Here is a 21464-nt window from a genome sequence, read left to right on the forward strand (position 1 = left end):
ATGTTCCCGAAGGCCTAGAGCTACAATTCCGGTATCAGATTGTATAACTCTGAAAGTTACATCGATTGCACGCAATAACTTTTCCCTGGCTATTGTACTTAGAGAGATATTGGCATACTTAGACATTTTGGGGGGTATGAAATTGACCAAGATTTCTCTATGTTCCCGAAGGCCTAGAGCTACAATTGCGGTATCAGATTGTATAACTCTGAAAGTTACATCGATTGCACGCAATAACTTTTCCCTGGCTATTGTACTTAGAGAGATAATGGCATAGGCCTACTTAGAGATTTTGGGGGGTATGAAATTGACCAAGATTTCTCTATGTTCCCGAAGGCCTAGAGCTACGATTCCGGTATCAGATTGTATCACTCTGAAAGTTACATCGATTGCACGCAATAACTTTTCTCTGGCTATTGTACTTAGAGAGATATTGGCATACTTAGACATTTTCGGGGGTATGAAATTGACCAAGATTTCTCTATGTTCCCGAAGGCCTAGAGCTACAATTCCGGTATCAGATTGTATAACTCTGAAAGTTACATCGATTGCACGCAATAACTTTTCCCTGGCTATTGTACTTAGAAAGATATTGGCGTACTTAGACATTTTGGGGGGTATGAAATTGACCAAGATTTCTCTATGTTCCCGAAGGCCTAGAGCTACGATTCCGGTATCAGATTGTATAACTCTGAAAGTTACATCGATTGCACGCAATAACTTTTCCCTGGCTATTGTACTTAGAGAGATATTGGCATACTTAGACATTTTGGGGGGTATGAAATTGACCAAGATTTCTCTATGTTCCCGAAGGCCTAGAGCTACAATTCCGGTATCAGATTGTATAACTCTGAAAGTTACATCGATTGCACGCAATAACTTATCCCTGGCTATTGTACTTAGAGAGATATTGGCATACTTAGACATTTTGGGGGGTATGAAATTGACCAAGATTTCTCTATGTTCCCGAAGGCCTAGAGCTACAATTCCGGTATCAGATTGTATAACTCTGAAAGTTACATCGATTGCACGCAATAACTTTTCCCTGGCTATTGTACTTAGAGAGATATTGGCATACTTAGACATTTTGGGGGGTATGAAATTGACCAAGATTTCTCTATGTTCCCGAAGGCCTAGAGCTACAATTGCGGTATCAGATTGTATAACTCTGAAAGTTACATCGATTGCACGCAATAACTTTTCCCTGGCTATTGTACTTAGAGAGATAATGGCATAGGCCTACTTAGAGATTTTGGGAGGTATGAAATTGACCAAGATTTCTCTATGTTCCCGAAGGCCTAGAGCTACGATTCCGGTATCAGATTGTATCACTCTGAAAGTTACATCGATTGCACGCAATAACTTTTCCCTGGCTATTGTACTTAGAGAGATATTGGCATACTTAGACATTTTGGGGGGTATGAAATTGACCAAGATTTCTCTATGTTCCCGAAGGCCTAGAGCTACAATTCCGGTATCAGATTGTATAACTCTGAAAGTTACATCGATTGCACGCAATAACTTTTCCCTGGCTATTGTACTTAGAGAGATATTGGCATACTTAGACATTTTGGGGGGTGTAGCCGCAACCCGCAGATCGCGCCACAGGGTGGATTGAAATATCTGGCTGCTTATAATCCCTTTCGGCACAGAGAAAAAGACTCGCTTTGTTGGTGCGTGTTTTCTATTAAAAATGAAATACAGTAAGCATTGGCAAGTACGTACTAAGCTATCAAATACAAAGCATCTTACTTGACAATGTGTCTTCTGGGTTTTTTAGTTTATTTTATTTATAGGTTTACTTTGACTGTAACAAGACATCAAAACAGTGAGACAATGAATGAATTAACCTAACCTAGCCCTAGTCTAGCAATGCAATAAACCTAACTATTCCTATTCTATTAACTGAACTAATGCCAAAACGATCCTACCACTAACGCACGTGCACTAAACAGTGAATTGCACCACGATACGTCAGACCTAGTTACCGCTATGAGGTAACAATGACACAGAGTCCACTTTCTTGCTCGGCGGGAGTGTGAAGGAGCCACAGCGACACCTTAGGGCCGTACGGCGGCTACATCCTGGCCCCTTGGAAATTCAAAATTTGTTCCGAATTTGGAGATTTCCACACATACACACACTCACGCAGCCAGCAGGTGCTACCAAACGAAATGGTAATTATTTAACGAAATCACAACTAAAGTTATTCTCTCTTATGTAAGAGGGCAAGCTTAGAAATACAACAGGTGTACTTTGAAAGTTTAGTCCACAGTGGTTGGTCTAGGAGCAACTGTAGATTGTTTGACAAAAAGACAAATTTAGAAGTGTATCAGCAGAAAGGCCTCTCAAGGCGATGTCGGCAGGGATTCAACTTGGACGGTACATTCCACCATCGATATGGGTTGGACCCAACTTTGATTTGGTTAACAAGGTTAAAAACGTATGCCTTGAAGATTTTGCAGAAGTTTGCAAAATACCACATTACAGTTATGCAGATCGTCCATAGAAGGGAGAGACTGATTGGGAATGTCGTGTCTTTTTGAAAGTACTTGTTATTGTTGACCGTAGAGTTTGAGTTCACTTCAGAGTAAGGGAAATCTTTCTTCCATAGGAGGCGAAACAGATCCTTGTCTTCTTCACAAGCCTTCGCTTGGTGAATCACAGCTCGAACATCTCCTTGGATGCCGACAATATGTTTGTGGACACTGAATGAGACTTCAACCAGGTCCTTTGTCAAATCTGGCCCCTGTAACAGACCATCATTAAGTGAGATGTCATTATACAGTTCCATTGATTTTTCTGCAGATTCAAGAGACAGTTTATCATTTTGAGACAGTTCTTGTTTCTCGTTCTTCTTCGAGTCGACAAAATCCCGACACAGCTGATATAGGGATTTCGGCGAATTTGTTGCAGGCTTTGAGAAAAATACCTTTTCTGTTCCGCCTGCCAATTTGGCCGGGCAGTTTATCATCCAGCCTGCAAACGTTCTGGTTGCATAATAGTCATTTGGACCATGAATTACCTCCAGGGGCTTGTGAAGCCTTCTGTTTTCTTTTCCAATTAATAATCCAACTTCGGATGCTAGTTTTGGAATACACACGTCTTGGAATTCCGAAAATTGGTTGACGTCTTCTTGTCTAGGAATGTCAACGTCCTCGACACCAATACTGTCAGTTGATACTAATGGTGTAAGCGGAGCATATTCTGTGCCATAGAAGTCGGATAACTCAAGATTATCGAATATGTTACCTTTGTAACCGGATAATCCTGCCAGGGTGCGAAGGTCAAATTCTGTTTGACCGCCTTGGAGGCAAAGTTCATTTGCAAGATTTTCACTAATGAAGGAAAGATGACTTCCGTTGTCAAAGAAAGCGTGTGTAGCAATATAGCAGTTTGTTCCTCGAATTCTGACGCGGACAGGTGCCACGTTGAGTAACAAGTTTTCTTCAGGTAATTTGGCGAATGCATTGAATTTCACAGGTCCTTGAGCCTTTGGAGCGTTTTCTTGGGCGACAGTTGAAGCCGCAGAATTTTGGACAACGGGTTTGTTCTCATCGTTTGTGGACACTGGATTCACATGCAGGAGTGTTGTATGTTTTCCATTACAATGTTGATACTTGCATGGTTTTTCTCTGGTACATTTATCAGACCAGTGTCCGTGTTGCAAGCACGAGAAGCATAGCTTATTATTTTTCACGAAATCTCTTCTGCCAGTAACGTCCATATCACGGAACTCCTGGCACTGATTGAGAAAGTGTTTTTTCTTACATTTTGCTGCAGTTGCAAAGTTTGATTTTGCTTGCCTTACAACAACTGGCTTATTGTTTGTACTACTTTGTTCTCGGGGAGGAACGTTTGACGCTTCACGTACCTTTTTTCGCAGGTAAGCAGATATGTCGCTCACTTTCACATCGCTCTTCAGTTCATGAAGGATATGGTCCATGACACTAAGCCAGCCTGACCTCCATTGTGACGGCATTCTGAGTGCGATTTTATCAATTGTCTCCAGCGAGACGGATTGGTAGTTAATACCTTTGAGAGTATTTACACAGGATATAAGATCGGCGGAAAGAATCGCCAAGCCATCTTGATCATGCAACTTTACTTGAGGACCAGAAGATACTGAGTTTAAGCAAGAAGGTCCGATTCGGAACTTTTGGCCATACGTCTCTTGTAATAGTTTCAGGGCTTCTCTGTAGCAGTTATCAGCATCAAGGTGTAGGCAGCTCTTGACGAGAGTATTTGCTGGTCCTTTGGTGTAACGCATCAAGTAGACCAGTTTTTGTTTTGGTTCAGTAATTTTGTTTCCAATCGTCGTTTCGAAAATATCCATGAAACTATTGAAATCACTGGGGTTACCAGAAAATATTGGGGGTTCGAAAGGTGGCAAAAGGTTTTGTTGAATTACTGGCGGAGCTACAGAATACACAACGTTGGCGGGCGAACGAGAGTCATTTTTTATCGAATTCAAAATCGAACTAGGCACTACTTCTGGGTCAGGTGGCCTTCTCGCATCGAAAATAGGCTTATGATTCAGAGCAGTGAGCGGAGAAGTTGTAGCTACCAAGTTTGTTAGATTTGACATGATGGGACTATTTGACCAAACCAAGTTAGAAGGTTGATGATAGACGTTAGTGCCAGATATCACAGTACTAGGGCTACTTATACTCGTACTGCTGGCGTTCGTTGCACTCACACTACTGGCATTCATAGCACCCACACTGCGAATTGGTAAGGAACAGTATGAACTTCCAAGGGGTGAGAAAATAGCCGACGTACCTGTTTCTGAGAGATTTGGAGTCACCGACGATTCTCGAAGTTGCTGCGGTTCTGGTTTCACCACTGGTGCCAGTGGAACGTCGGCGTTCTCGGATACTGTGACGGAGTTCGAGCTTGATGTTGGTTGATGCACATTTTGTATGCTTTTGGAGCCGTTATATAGTCCCCGCTCAATCATAATTTCCTCGAATTGAACTTCTGATTGCAGCTTTTCTCGCTCAGTTCTATCGTCAATTTCTTGTAGGTTATTCTTCAGTCTTTGATTTAAAGACCTTCTGCCTTCGAGAGCCTTCAATCTATGCATTTCGAGTTTTCGTCGTAAACCCATTTGACGCTTCCGATCTTCCTCTTCTCTACGTCTTAATTCCAATTGACGACTCTTTTCTTCTTCTTGACGTCTCATTTCTTCTTCTTGACGCCTCTTTTCTTCTTCCTCTTGACGTCTCTTTTCTTCTTCTTGACGTCTCATTTCTTCTTCTTGACGCCTCTTTTCTTCTTCCTCTTGACGTCTCTTTTCTTCTTCTTCTTGAAGTCGTAATTCCTGGAAGATCTGTTCCTCTTCAGATCTTATCTGATCTTCGAAGGCGTCATTTTCTTGTTGAAAGCGATGCTGGACGTGTTTTTTGTCCATTTCAGCCTTTTTGTCACGGTTAACATCCCGTGAGTGTTGTAGACTTAGTATTTGAGATTTACTCATGTAGCTTGATCCTGTTGCAGTGCTTGAGACGGACGATCGTGATTTCAGTGATTTGACGAGTGCCGGTAGGGTTTTTGGCTTGTTTGAGCAGTGGCTCGATGACAAGGACGGCCTACCTTTGGTCGGCAGGCTCCTTAGAGTCATAGAATGTGACCTCAGTAACTTTGATTTGTGAATAGTCGACACAGCTGACTTTGACTTTTTGTTTTCTCTTTGTTTGTCAGTGTTCGACATTCTTTGGATTTGTTCGAGGCCAAAAGAACCACTGCTTGTGCCGGCCTGGGCATTGTTTGATTTATCATTACGTACCGGTACCGTAGTTTGCTCTTCAGTCTCCACTAGCAGCAAGTTTGAATTAGCTTCTTCAGCCATTTTGGTTTTCTTTGTTGATAAAGGTGTTCCAACGAACAGATTTGAATATTGTCAAAAAACTAATGTAGCCGCAACCCGCAGATCGCGCCACAGGGTGGATTGAAATATCTGGCTGCTTATAATCCCTTTCGGCACAGAGAAAAAGACTCGCTTTGTTGGTGCGTGTTTTCTATTAAAAATGAAATACAGTAAGCATTGGCAAGTACGTACTAAGCTATCAAATACAAAGCATCTTACTTGACAATGTGTCTTCTGGGTTTTTTAGTTTATTTTATTTATAGGTTTACTTTGACTGTAACAAGACATCAAAACAGTGAGACAATGAATGAATTAACCTAACCTAGCCCTAGTCTAGCAATGCAATAAACCTAACTATTCCTATTCTATTAACTGAACTAATGCCAAAACGATCCTACCACTAACGCACGTGCACTAAACAGTGAATTGCACCACGATACGTCAGACCTAGTTACCGCTATGAGGTAACAATGACACAGAGTCCACTTTCTTGCTCGGCGGGAGTGTGAAGGAGCCACAGCGACACCTTAGGGCCGTACGGCGGCTACAGGGGGTATGAAATTGACCAAGATTTCTCTATGTTCCCGAAGGCCTAGAGCTACGATTCCGGTATCAGATTGTATAACTCTGAAAGTTACATCAATTGCACGCAATAACTTTTCCCTGGCTATTGTACTTAGAGAGATATTGGCATACTTATACATTTTGGGGGGTATGAAATTGACCAAGATTTCTCTATGTTCCCGAAGGCCTAGAGCTACAATTCCGGTATCAGATTGTATAACTCTGAAAGTTACGTCGATTGCACGCAATAACTTTTCCCTGGCTATTGTACTTAGAGAGATATTGGCATACTTAGACATTTTGGGGGGCATGAAATTGACCAGGATTTCTCTATGTTCCCGAAGGCCTAGAGCTACGATTCCGGTATCAGATTGTATAACTCTGAAAGTTACATCGATTGCACGCAATAACTTTTCCCTGGCTATTGTACTTAGAGAGATATTGGCATACATAGACATTTTGAGGGGTATGAAATTGACCAAGATTTCTCTATGTTCACGAAGGCCTAGAGCTACGATTCCGGTATCAGATTGTATAACTCTGAAAGTTACATCGATTGCACGCAATAACTTTTCCCTGGCTATTGTACTTAGAGAGATATTGGCGTACTTAGACATTTTGGGGGGTATGAAATTGACCGAGATTTCTCTATGTTCCCGAAGGCCTAGAGCTACGATTCCGGTATCAGATTGTATCACTCTGAAAGTTACATCGATTGCACGCAATAACTTTTCCCTGGCTATTGTACTTAGAGAGATATTGGCATACTTAGACATTTTGGGGGGTATGAAATTGACCAGGATTTCTCTATGTTCCCGAAGGCCTAGAGCTACGATTCCGGTATCAGATTGTATAACTCTGAAAGTTACATCGATTGTACGCAATAACTTTTCCCTGGCTATTGTACTTAGAGAGATATTGGCATACTTAGACATTTTGAGGGGTATGAAATTGACCAAGATTTCTCTATGTTCCCGAAGGCCTAGAGCTACGATTTCGGTATCAGATTGTATAACTCTGAAAGTTACATCGATTGCACGCAATAACTTTTCCCTGGCTATTGTACTTAGAGAGATATTGGCATACTTAGACATTTTGAGGGGTATGAAATTGACCAAGATTTCTCTATGTCCCCGAAGGCCTAGAGCTACGATTCCGGTATCAGATTGTATAACTCTGAAAGTTACATCGATTGCACGCAATAACTTTTCCCTGGCTATTGTACTTAGAGAGATATTGGCATACTTAGACATTTTGGGGGGTATGAAATTGACCAAGATTTCTTTATGTTCCCGAAGGCCTAGAGCTACGATTCCGGTATCAGATTGTATAACTCTGAAAGTTACATCGATTGCACGCAATAACTTTTCCCTGGCTATTGTACTTAGAGAGATATTGGCATTCTTAAACATTTTGGGGGGTATGAAATTGACCAAGATTTCTCTATGTTCCCGAAGGCCTAGAGCTACAATTCCGGTATCAGATTGTATAACTCTGAAAGTTACATCGATTGCACGCAATAACTTTTCCCTGGCTATTGTACTTAGAGAGATATTGGCATACTTGGACATTTTGGGGGGTATGAAATTGAAAAAGATTTCTCTATGTTCCCGAAGGCCTAGAGCTACAATTCCGGTATCAGAGTGTCTAACTCTGAAAGTTACGTCGATTGCACGCAATAACTTTTTCCTGGCTATTGTACTTAGAGAGATATTAGCATATTTTGACAATTTGGGGGGTATGAAATTGACCAAGATTTCTCCATGTTCCCGAAGGCCTAGAGCTACAATTCCGGTATCAGAGTGTCTAACTCTGAAAGTTACGTCGATTGCACGCAATAACTTTTCCCTGGCTATTGTACTTAGAGAGATATTGGCATATTTTGACATTTTGGGGGGTATGAAATTGACCAAGATTTTTCCATGTTCCCGAAGGCCTAGAGCTACAATTCCGGTATCAGAGTGTCTAACTCTGAAAGTTACGTCGATTGCACGCAATAACTTTTCCCTGGCTATTGTACTTAGAGAGATATTGGCATATTTTGACATTTTGGGGGGTATGAAATTGACCAAGATTTTTCCATGTTTCCGAAGGCCTAGAGCTACAATTCCGGTATCAGAGTGTCTAACTCTGAAAGTTACGTCGATTGCACGCAATAACTTTTCCCTGGCTATTGTACTTAGAGAGATATTGGCATATTTTGACATTTTGGGCGGTATGAAATTGACCAAGTTTTCTCCATGTTTCCGAAGGCCTAGAGCTACAATTCCGGTATCAGAGTGTCTAACTCTGAAAGTTACGTCGATTGCACGCAATAACTTTTCCCTGGCTATTGTACTTAGAGAGATATTGGCATATTTTGACATTTTGGGGGGTATGAAATTGACCAAGATTTCTCCATGTTCCCGAAGGCCTAGAGCTACAATTCCGGTATCAGAGTGTCTAACTCTGAAAGTTACGTCGATTGCACGCAATAACTTTTCCCTGGCTATTGTACTTAGAGAGATATTGGCATATTTTGACATTTTGGGGGGTATGAAATTGACCAAGATTTCTCCATGTTCCCGAAGGCCTAGAGCTACAATTCCGGTATCAGAGTGTCTAACTCTGAAAGTTACGTCGATTGCACGCAATAACTTTTCCCTGGCTATTGTACTTAGAGAGATATTGGCATATTTTGACATTTTGGGGGGTATGAAATTGACCAAGATTTCTCCATGTTCCCAAAGGCCTAGAGCTACAATTCCGGTATCAGAGTGTCTAACTCTGAAAGTTACGTCGATTGCACGCAATAACTTTTCCCTGGCTATTGTACTTAGAGAGATATTGGCATATTTTGACATTTTGGGGGGGGTATGAAATTGACCAAGATTTCTCCATGTTCCCGAAGGCCTGGAGCTACAATTCCGGTATCAGAGTGTCTAACTCTGAAAGTTACGTCGATTGCACGCAATAACTTTTCCCTGGCTATTGTACTTAGAGACATATTGGCATATTTTGACATTTTGGGGGGTATGAAATTGACCAAGATTTCTCCATGTTCCCGAAGGCCTGGAGCTACAATTCCGGTATCAGAGTGTCTAACTCTGAAAGTTACGTCGATTGCACGCAATAACTTTTCCCTGGCTATTGTACTTAGAGAGATATTGGCATATTTTGACATTTTGGGGGGTATGAAATTGACCAAGATTTCTCCATGTTCCCGAAGGCCTAGAGCTACAATTCCGGTATCAGAGTGTCTAACTCTGAAAGTTACGTCGATTGCACGCAATAACTTTTCCCTGGCTATTGTACTTAGAGAGATACTGGCATATTTTGACGTTTTGGGGGGTATGAAATTGACCAAGATTTCTCCATGTTCCCGAAGGCCTAGAGCTACAATTCCGGTATCAGAGTGTCTAACTCTGAAAGTTACGTCGATTGCACGCAATAACTTTTCCCTGGCTATTGTACTTAGAGAGATATTGGCATATTTTGACATTTTGGGGGGTATGAAATTGACTAAGATTTTTCCATGTTCCCGAAGGCCTAGAGCTACAATTCCGGTATCAGAGTGTCTAACTCTGAAAGTTACGTCGATTGCACGCAATAACTTTTCCCTGGCTATTGTACTTAGAGAGATATTGGCATATTTTGACAGTTTGGGGGGTATGAAATTGACCAAGATTTCTCCATGTTCCCGAAGGCCTAGAGCTACAATTCCGGTATCAGAGTGTCTAACTCTGAAAGTTACGTCGATTGCACGCAATAACTTTTCCCTGGCTATTGTACTTAGAGAGATATTGGCATATTTTGACATTTTGGGGGGTATGAAATTGACCAAGATTTCTCCATGTTCCCCAAGGCCTAGAGCTACAATTCCGGTATCAGAGTGTCTAACTCTGAAAGTTACGTCGATTGCACGCAATAACTTTTCCCTGGCTATTGTACTTAGAGAGATATTGGCATATTTTGACATTTTGGGGGGTATGAAATTGACCAAGATTTCTCCATGTTCCCAAAGGCCTAGAGCTACAATTCCGGTATCAGAGTGTCTAACTCTGAAAGTTACGTCGATTGCACGCGATAACTTTTCCCTGGCTATTGTACTTAGAGAGATATTGGCATATTTTGACATTTTGGGGGGTATGAAATTGACCAAGATTTCTCCATGTTCCCGAAGGCCTAGAGCTACAATTCCGGTATCAGAGTGTCTAACTCTGAAAGTTACGTCGATTGCACGCAATAACTTTTCCCTGGCTATTGTACTTAGAGAGATATTGGCATATTTTGACATTTTGGGGGGTATGAAATTGACCAAGATTTCTCCATGTTCCCGAAGGCCTAGAGCTACAATTCCGGTATCAGAGTGTCTAACTCTGAAAGTTTCGTCGATTGCACGCAATAACTTTTCCCTGTCTATTGTACTTAGAGAGATATTGGCATATTTTGACATTTTGGGGGGTATGAAATTGACCAAGATTTCTCCATGTTCCCGAAGGCCTAGAGCTACAATTCCGGTATCAGAGTGTCTAACTCTGAAAGTTACGTCGATTGCACGCAATAACTTTTCCCTGGCTATTGTACTTAGAGAGATACTGGCATATTTTGACGTTTTGGGGGGTATGAAATTGACCAAGATTTCTCCATGTTCCCGAAGGCCTAGAGCTACAATTCCGGTATCAGAGTGTCTAACTCTGAAAGTTACGTCGATTGCACGCAACAACTTTTCCCTGGCTATTGTACTTAGAGAGATATTGGCATATTTTGACATTTTGGGGGGTATGAAATTGACCAAGATTTTCCATGTTCCCGAAGGCCTAGAGCTACAATTCCGGTATCAGAGTGTCTAACTCTGAAAGTTACGTCGATTGCACGCAATAACTTTTCCCTGGCTATTGTACTTAGAGAGATATTGGCATATTTTGACATTTTGGGGGGTATGAAATTGACCAAGATTTCTCCATGTTCCCGAAGGCCTAGAGCTACAATTCCGGTATCAGAGTGTCTAACTCTGAAAGTTACGTCGATTGCACGCAATAACTTTTCCCTGGCTATTATACTTGGAGAGATATTGGCATATTTTGACATTTTGGGGGGTATGAAATTGACCAAGATTTCTCCATGTTCCCGAAGGCCTAGAGCTACAATTCCGGTATCAGAGTGTCTAACTCTGAAAGTTACGTCGATTGCACGCAATAACTTTTCCCTGGCTATTGTACTTAGAGAGATATTGGCGTATTTTGACATTTTGGGGGGTATGAAATTGACCAAGATTTCTCCATGTTCCCGAAGGCCTAGAGCTGCAATTCCGGTATCAGAGTGTCTAACTCTGAAAGTTACGTCGATTGCACGCAATAACTTTTCCCTGGCTATTGTACTTAGAGAGATATTGGCATATTTTGATATTTTGGGGGGTATGAAATTGACCAAGATTTCTCCATGTTCCCGAAGGCCTAGAGCTACAATTCCGGTATCAGAGTGTCTAACTCTGAAAGTTACGTCGATTGCACGCAATAACTTTTTCCTGGCTATTGTACTTAGAGAGATATTGGTATATTTTGACATTTTGGGGGGTATGAAATTGACCATGATTTCTCCATGTTCCCGAAGGCCTAGAGCTACAATTCCGGAATCAGAGTGTCTAATTCTGAAAGTTACGTCGATTGCACGCAATAACTTTTCCCTGGCTATTGTACTTAGAGAGATATTGGCATATTTTGACATTTTGGGGGGTATGAAATTGACCAAGATTTCTCCATGTTCCCGAAGGCCTAGAGCTACAATTCTGGTATCAGAGTGTCTAACTCTGAAAGTTACGTCGATTGCACGCAATAACTTTTCCCTGGCTATTGTACTTAGAGAGATATTGGCATATTTTGACATTTTGGGGGGTATGAAATTGACCAAGATTTTCCATGTTCCCGAAGGCCTAGAGCTACAATTCCGGTATCAGAGTGTCTAACTCTGAAAGTTACGTCGATTGCACGCAATAACTTTTCCCTGGCTATTGTACTTAGAGAGATATTGGCATATTTTGACATTTTGGGGGGTATGAAATTGACCAAGATTTCTCCATGTTCCCGAAGGCCTAGAGCTACAATTCCGGTATCAGAGTGTCTAACTCTGAAAGTTACGTCGATTGCACGCAATAACTTTTCCCTGGCTATTATACTTGGAGAGATATTGGCATATTTTGACATTTTGGGGGGTATGAAATTGACCAAGATTTCTCCATGTTCCCGAAGGCCTAGAGCTACAATTCCGGTATCAGAGTGTCTAACTCTGAAAGTTACGTCGATTGCACGCAATAACTTTTCCCTGGCTATTGTACTTAGAGAGATATTGGCGTATTTTGACATTTTGGGGGGTATGAAATTGACCAAGATTTCTCCATGTTCCCGAAGGCCTAGAGCTACAATTCCGGTATCAGAGTGTCTAACTCTGAAAGTTACGTCGATTGCACGCAATAACTTTTCCCTGGCTATTGTACTTAGAGAGATATTGGCATATTTTGACATTTTGGGGGGTATGAAATTGACCAAGATTTCTCCATGTTCCCGAAGGCCTAGAGCTACAATTCCGGTATCAGAGTGTCTAACTCTGAAAGTTACGTCGATTGCTAACTTTTCCCTGGCTATTGTACTTAGAGAGATATTGGCATATTGACCATTTTGGGGTAGGAAGTGACCAAGATTTCACCCATGTTCCCAGGCCTAGAGCTACAATTCCGGTATCAGAGTGTCTAACTCTGAAAGGTTACAGAGTCACTGCACGCATATAACTTTTCCCTGGCTATTGTACTTAGAGAGATATTGGCATATTTTGACATTTTGGGGGTAGTGAAATTGACCAAGATTTCTCCATGTTCCCGAAGGCCTAGAGCTACAATTCCGGTATCAGAGTGTCCTAACTCTGAAAGTTACGTCGATTGCACCGCAATAACTTTTCCCTGGCTATTGTACTTGGAGAGATATTGGCATATTTTGACATTTTGGGGGGTATGAAATGGACCAAGATTTCTCCATGTTCCCGAAGGCCTAGAGCTACAATTCCGGTATCAGAGTGTCTAACTCTGAAAGTTACGTCGATTGCACGCAATAACTTTTCCTGGCTATTGTACTTGGAGAGATATTGGCATATTTTGACATTTGGGGGGTATGAAATTGACCAAGATTTCTCCATGTTCCCGAAGGCCTAGAGCTACAATTCCGGTATCAGAGTGTCTAACTCTGAAAGTTACGTCGATTGCACGCAATAACTTTTCCCTGGCTATTGTACTTGGAGAGATATTGGCATATTTGACATTTTGGGGGGTATGAAATTGACCAAGATTTCTCATGTTCCCGAAGGCTAGAGCTACAATTCCGGTATCAGAGTGTCTAACTCTGAAAGTTACGTCGATTGCACGCAATAGACTTTTCCCTGGCTATTGTACTTGGAGAGATATTGGCATATTTTGACATTTTGGGGGGTATGAAATTGACCAAGATTTCTCCATGTTCCCGAAGGCCTAGAGCTACAATTCCGGTATCAGAGTGTCTAACTCTGAAAGTTACGTCGATTGCACGCAATAACTTTTCCCTGGCTATTGTACTTAGAGAGATATTGGCATATTTTGACATTTTGGGGGGGTATGAAATTGACCAAGATTTCTCCATGTTCCCGAAGGCCTAGAGCTACAATTCCGGTATCAAGAGTGTCTAACTCTGAAAGTTACGTCGATTGCACGCAATAACTTTTCCCTGGCTATTGTACTTAGAGAGATATTGGCATATTTTGACATTTTGGGGGGTATGAAATTGACCAAGATTTCTCCATGTTCCGAAGGCCTAGAGCTACAATTCCGGTATCAGAGTGTCTAACTCTGAAAGTTACGTCGATTGCACGCAATAACTTTTCCCTGGCTATTGTACTTAGAGAGATATTGGCATATTTTGACATTTTGGGGGGTATGAAATTGACCAAGATTTCTCCATGTTCCCGAAGGCCTAGAGCTACAATTCCGGTATCAGAGTGTCTAACTCTGAAAGTTACGTCGATTGCACGCAATAACTTTTTCCCTGGCTATTGTACTTAGAGAGATATTGGCATATTTTGACATTTTGGGGGGTATGAAATTGACCAAGATTTCTCCATGTTCCCGAAGGCCTAGAGCTACAATTCCGGTATCAGAGTGTCTAACTCTGAAAGTTACGTCGATTGCACGCAATAACTTTTCCTGGCTATTGTACTTAGAGAGATATGGCATATTTTGACATTTTGGGGGGTATGAAATTGACCAAGATTTCTCCATGTTCCCGAAGGCCTAGAGCTACAATTCCGGTATCAGAGTGTCTAACTCTGAAAGTTACGTCGATTGCACGCAATAACTTTTCCCTGGCTATTGTACTTAGAGAGATATTGGCATATTTTGACATTTTGGGGGGTATGAAATTGACCAAGATTTCTCCATGTTCCCGAAGGCCTAGAGCTACAATTCCGGTATCAGAGTGTCTAACTCTGAAAGTTACGTCGATTGCACGCAATAACTTTTCCCTGGCTATTGTACTTAGAGAGATATTGGCATATTTTGACATTTTGGGGGTATGAAATTGACCAAGATTTCTCCATGTTCCCGAAGGCCTAGAGCTACAATTCCGGTATCAGAGTGTCTAACTCTGAAAGTTACGTCGATTGCACGCAATAACTTTTCCCTGGCTATTGTACTTGGAGAGATATTGGCATATTTTGACATTTTGGGGGGTATGAAATTGACCAAGATTTCTCCATGTTCCCGAAGGCCTAGAGCTACAATTCCGGTATCAGAGTGTCTAACTCTGAAAGTTACGTCGATTGCACGCAATAACTTTTCCCTGGCTATTGTACTTGAGAGATATTGGCATATTTTGACATTTTGGGGGGTATGAAATTGACCAAGATTTCTCCATGTTCCCGAAGGCCTAGAGCTACAATTCCGGTATCAGAGTGTCTAACTCTGAAAGTTACGTCGATTGCACGCAATAACTTTTCCCTGGCTATTGTACTTAGAGAGATATTGGCATATTTTGACATTTTGGGGGGTATGAAATTGACCAAGATTTCTCCATGTTCCCGAAGGCCTAGAGCTACAATTCCGGTATCAGAGTGTCTAACTCTGAAAGTTACGTCGATTGCACGCAATAACTTTTCCCTGGCTATTGTACTTAGGAGAGATATTGGCATATTTTGACATTTTGGGGGGTATGAAATTGACCAAGATTTCTCCATGTTCCCGAAGGCCTAGAGCTACAATTCGGTATCAGAGTGTCTAACTCTGAAAGTTACGTCGATTGCACGCAATAACTTTTCCCTGGCTATTGTACTTGGAGAGATATTGGCATATTTTGACATTTTGGGGGGTATGAAATTGACCAAGATTTCTCCATGTTCCCGAAGGCCTAGAGCTACAATTCCGGTATCAGAGTGTCTAACTCTGAAAGTTACGTCGATTGCACGCAATAACTTTTCCCTGGCTATTGTACTTAGAGAGATATTGGCATATTTTGACATTTTGGGGGGTATGAAATTGACCAAGATTTCTCCATGTTCCCGAAGGCCTAGAGCTACAATTCCGGTATCAGAGTGTCTAACTCTGAAAGTTACGTCGATTGCACGCAATAACTTTTCCCTGGCTATTGTACTTGGAGAGATATTGGCATATTTCTGACATTTTGGGGGGTATGAAATTGACCAAGATTTCTCCATGTTCCCGAAGGCCTAGAGCTACAATTCCGGTATCAGAGTGTCTAACTCTGAAAGTTACGTCGATTGCACGCAATAACTTTTCCCTGGCTATTGTACTTGGAGAGATATTGGCATATTTTGACATTTTGGGGGGTATGAAATTGACCAAGATTTCTCCATGTTCCCGAAGGCCTAGAGCTACAATTCGGTATCAGAGTGTCTAACTCTGAAAGTTACGTCGATTGCACGCAATAACTTTTCCCTGGCTATTGTACTTGGAGAGATATTGGCATATTTTGACATTTTGGGGGGTATGAAATTGACCAAGATTTCTCCATGTTCCCGAAGGCCTAGAGCTACAATTCCGGTATCAGAGTGTCTAACTCTGAAAGTTACGTCGATTGCACGCATAACTTTTCCCTGGCTATTGTACTTAGAGAGATATTGGCATATTTTGACATTTTGGGGGGTATGAAATTGACCAAGATTTCTCCATGTTCCCGAAGGCCTAGAGCTACAATTCCGGTATCAGAGTGTCTAACTCTGAAAGTTACGTCGATTGCACGCAATAACTTTTCCCTGGCTATTGTACTTAGAGAGATATTGGCATATTTTGACATTTTGGGGGGTATGAAATTGACCAAGATTTCTCCATGTTCCCGAAGGCCTAGAGCTACAATTCCGGTATCAGAGTGTCTAACTCTGAAAGTTACGTCGATTGCACGCAATAACTTTTCCCTGGCTATTGTACTTAGAGAGATATTGGCATATTTTGACATTTTGGGGGTATGAAATTGACCAAGATTTCTCCATGTTCCCGAAGGCCTAGAGCTACAATTCCGGTATCAGAGTGTCTAACTCTGAAAGTTACGTCGATTGCACGCAATAACTTTTCCCTGGCTATTGTACTTAGAGAGATATTGGCATATTTTGACATTTTGGGGGTATGAAAATTGACCAAGATTTCTCCATGTTCCCGAAGGCCTAGAGCTACAATTCCGGTATCAGAGTGTCTAACTCTGAAAGTTACGTCGATTGCACGCAATAACTTTTTCCCTGGCTATTGTACTTAGAGAGATATTGGCATATTTTGACATTTTGGGGGGGTATGAAATTGACCAAGATTTCTCCATGTTCCCGAAGGCCTAGAGCTACAATTCCGGTATCAGAGTGTCTAACTCTGAAAGTTACGTCGATTGCACGCAATAACTTTTCCCTGGCTATTGTACTTAGAGAGATATTGGCATATTTTGACATTTTGGGGGGTATGAAATTGACCAAGATTTCTCCATGTTCCCGAAGGCCCTAGAGCTACAATTCCGGTATCAGAGTGTCTAACTCTGAAAGTTACGTCGATTGCACGCAATAACTTTTCCCTGGCTATTGTACTTAGAGAGATATTGGCATATTTTGACATTTTGGGGGGTATGAAATTGACCAAGATTTCTCCATGTTCCCGAAGGCCTAGAGCTACAATTCCGGTATCAGAGTGTCTAACTCTGAAAGTTACGTCGATTGCACGCAATAACTTTTCCCTGGCTATTGTACCTTGAGAGATATTGCATATTTTGACATTTTGGGGGGTATGAAATTGACCAAGATTTCTCCATGTTCCCGAAGGCCCTAGAGCTACAATTCCGGTATCAGAGTGTCTAACTCTGAAAGTTACGTCGATTGCACGCAATAACTTTTCCTGGCTATTGTACTTAGAGAGATATTGGCATATTTTGACATTTTGGGGGGGTATGAAATTGACCAAGATTTCTCCATGTTCCCGAAGGCCTAGAGCTACAATTCCGGTATCAGAGTGTCTAACTCTGAAAGTTACGTCGATTGCACGCAATAACTTTCCCTGGCTATTGTACTTGGAGAGATATTGGCATATTTTGACATTTTGGGGGGTATGAAATTGACCAAGATTTCTCCATGTTCCCGAAGGCCTAGAGCTACAATTCCGGTATCAGAGTGTCTAACTCTGAAAGTTACGTCGATTGCACGCAATAACTTTTCCCTGGCTATTGTACTTGGAGAGATATTGGCATATTTTGACATTTTGGGGGGTATGAAATTGACCAAGATTTCTCCATGTTCCCGAAGGCCTAGAGCTACAATTCCGGTATCAGAGTGTCTAACTCTGAAAGTTACGTCGATTGCACGCAATAACTTTTCCCTGGCTATTGTACTTAGAGAGATATTGGCATATTTTGACATTTTGGGGGTATGAAATTGACCAAGATTTCTGCATGTTCCCGAAGGCCTAGAGCTACAATTCCGGTATCAGAGTGTCTAACTCTGAAAGTTACGTCGATTGCACGCATAACTTTTCCCTGGCTATTGTACTTAGAGAGATATTGGCATATTTTGACATTTTGGGGGGTATGAAATTGACCAAGATTTCTCCATGTTCCCGAAGGCCCAGAGCTACAATTCCGGTATCAGAGTGTCTAACTCTGAAAGTTACGTCGATTGCACGCAATAACTTTTCCCTGGCTATTGTACTTGGGAGAGATATTGGCATATTTTGACATTTTGGGGGGGTATGAAAATTGACCAAGATTTCTCCATGTTCCCGAAGGCCTAGAGCTACAATTCCGGTATCAGAGTGTCTAACTCTGAAAGTTACGTCGATTGCACGCAATAACTTTTCCCTGGCTATTGTACTTAGAGAGATATTGGCATATTTTGACATTTTGGGGGGTATGAAATTGACCAAGATTTCTCCATGTTCCCGAAGGCCTAGAGCTACAATTCCGGTATCAGAGTGTCTAACTCTGAAAGTTACGTCGATTGCACGCAATAACTTTTCCCTGGCTATTGTACTTGGAGAGATATTGGCATATTTTGACATTTGGGGGGTATGAAATTGACCAAGATTTCTCCATGTTCCCGAAGGCCTAGAGCTACAATTCCGGTATCAGAGTGTCTAACTCTGAAAGTTACGTCGATTGCACGCAATAACTTTTCCCTGGCTATTGTACTTGGAGAGATATTGGCATATTTTGACATTTTGGGGGGATGAAATTGACCAAGATTTCTCCATGTTCCCGAAGGCCTAGAGCTACAATTCCGGTATCAGAGTGTCTAACTCTGAAAGTTACGTCGATTGCACGCAATAACTTTTCCCTGGCTATTGTACTTAGAGAGATATTGGCATATTTTGACATTTTGGGGGGTATGAAATTGACCAAGATTTCTGCATGTTCCCGAAGGCCTTAGAGCTACAATTCCGGTATCAGAGTGTCTAACTCTGAAAGTTACGTCGATTGCACGCAATAACTTTTCCCTGGCTATTGTACTTAGAGAGATATTGGCATATTTTGACATTTTGGGTGGTATGAAATTGACCAAGATTTCTCCATGTTCCCGAAGGCCTAGAGCTACAATTCCGGTATCAGAGTGTCTAACTCTGAAAGTTACGTCGATTGCACGCAATAACTTTTTCCCTGGCTATTGTACTTAGAGAGATATTGGCATATTTTGACATTTTGGGGGGTATAAATTGACCAGATTTCTCCATGTTCCCGAAGGCCTAGAGCTACAATTCCGTATCAGAGTGTCTAACTCTGAAAGTTACGTCGATTGCACGCAATAACTTTTCCCTGGCTATTGTACTTGGAGAGATATTGGCATATTCTGACATTTTGGGGGGTATGAAATTGACCAAGATTTCTCCATGTTCCCGAAGGCCTAGAGCTACAATTCCGGTATCAGAGTGTCTAACTCTGAAAGTTACGTCGATTGCACGCATGACTTTTTCCTGGCTATTGTACTTGGAGATGATATTGGCATATTTTGACAATTTGGGGGGTATGAAATTGACAAGATTTCTCCATGTTCGAAGGCCTAGAGCATACAATTCCGATCAGAGTGTCTAACTCTGAAAGTTACGTCGATTGCACGCAATAACTTTTCCTGGCTATTGTACTTGGAGAGATATTGGCATATTTTGACATTTTGGGGGGTATGAAATTGACCAAGATTTCTCCATGTTCCCGAAGGCCTAGAGCTACAATTCAGGTATCAGAGTGTCTAACTCTGAAAGTTACGTCGATTGCACGCAATAACTTTTCCCTGGCTATTGTACTTAGAGAGATATTGGCATATTTTGACATTTTGGGGGGTATTAAATTGACCAAGATTTCTCCATGTTCCCGAAGGCCTAGAGCTACAATTCCGGTATCAGAGTGTCTAACTCTGAAAGTTACGTCGATTGCACGCAATAACTTTTCCCTGGCTATTGTACTTAGAGAGATATTGGCATATTTTGACATTTTTGGGTGGTATGAAATTGACCAAGATTTCTCCATGTTCCCGAAGGCCTAGAGCTACAATTCCGGTATCAGAGTGTCTAACTCTGAAAGTTACGTCGATTGCACGCAATAACTTTTTCCTGGCTATTGTACTTAGAGAGATATTGGCATATTTTGACATTTTGGGGGGGTATGAAATTGACCAAGATTTCTCCATGTTCCCGAAGGCCTAGAGCTACAATTCCGGTATCAGAGTGTCTAACTCTGAAAGTTACGTCGATTGCACGCAATAACTTTTCCCTGGCTATTGTACTTAGAGAGATATTGGCATATTTTGACATTTTGGGGGGTATGAAATTGACCAAGATTTCTCCATGTTCCCGAAGGCCTAGAGCTACAATTCCGGTATCAGAGTGTCTAACTCTGAAAGTTACGTCGATTGCACGCCATAACTTTTGCCTAGCTATTGTACTTAGAGAGATATTGGCATATTTTGACATTTTGGGGGGTATGAAATTGACCAAGATTTCTCCATGTTCCCGAAGGCCTAGAGCTACAATTCCGGTATCAGAGTGTCTAACTCTGAAAGTTACGTCGATTGCACGCAATAACTTTTCCCTGGCTATTGTACTTGGAGAGATATTGGCATATTTTGACATTTTGGGGGGTATGAAATTGACCAAGATTTCTCCATGTTCCCGAAGGCCTAGAGCTACAATTCCGGTATCAGAGTGTCTAACTCTGAAAGTTACGTCGATTGCACGCAATAACTTTTCCCTGGCTATTGTACTTAGAGAGATATTGGCATATTTTGACATTTTGGGGGGTATGAAATTGACCAAGATTTCTCCATGTTCCCGAAGGCCTAGAGCTACAATTCCGGTATCAGAGTGTCTAACTCTGAAAGTTACGTCGATTGCACGCAATAACTTTTCCCTGGCTATTGTACTTAGAGAGATATTGGCATATTTTGACATTTTGGGGGGTATGAAATTGACCAAGATTTCTCATGTTCCCGAAGGCCTAGAGCTACAATTCCGGTATCAGAGTGTCTAACTCTGAAAGTTACGTCGATTGCACGCAATAACTTTTCCCTA

General features: G+C 41.6%; 2 protein-coding genes across 2 annotated transcripts; both read right to left on the bottom strand.

Moving 5' to 3' along the window:
• Window positions 1-1571: 1571 nt before the first annotated feature.
• Window positions 1572-3768, bottom strand: LOC145437020 (uncharacterized). Its single transcript, XM_080314189.1, has 2 exons — window positions 1753-3768; window positions 1572-1684 (listed from the first exon to the last, which is right to left on the bottom strand). The coding sequence occupies exon 1, from the start codon at window positions 3725-3727 to the stop codon at window positions 2333-2335; it is 1395 nt and encodes a 464-aa protein (XP_080170315.1). The 5' UTR covers window positions 3728-3768; the 3' UTR covers window positions 1572-1684; window positions 1753-2332.
• Window positions 3737-6426, bottom strand: LOC145437944 (uncharacterized; the record flags this gene model as incomplete). Its single annotated transcript, XM_080315315.1, has 2 exons — window positions 6089-6426; window positions 3737-6020 (listed from the first exon to the last, which is right to left on the bottom strand). A coding segment is annotated over exon 2 (2115 nt), but the record flags the coding sequence as incomplete, so codon positions are not given.
• Window positions 6427-21464: the final 15038 nt, after the last annotated feature.

The sequence above is a fragment of the Botryllus schlosseri genome, chromosome 4 (assembly GCF_051294905.1).
Source record: "Botryllus schlosseri isolate E-star chromosome 4, Bs_hap1, whole genome shotgun sequence".
Lineage (NCBI taxonomy): Eukaryota > Metazoa > Chordata > Ascidiacea > Stolidobranchia > Styelidae > Botryllus > Botryllus schlosseri.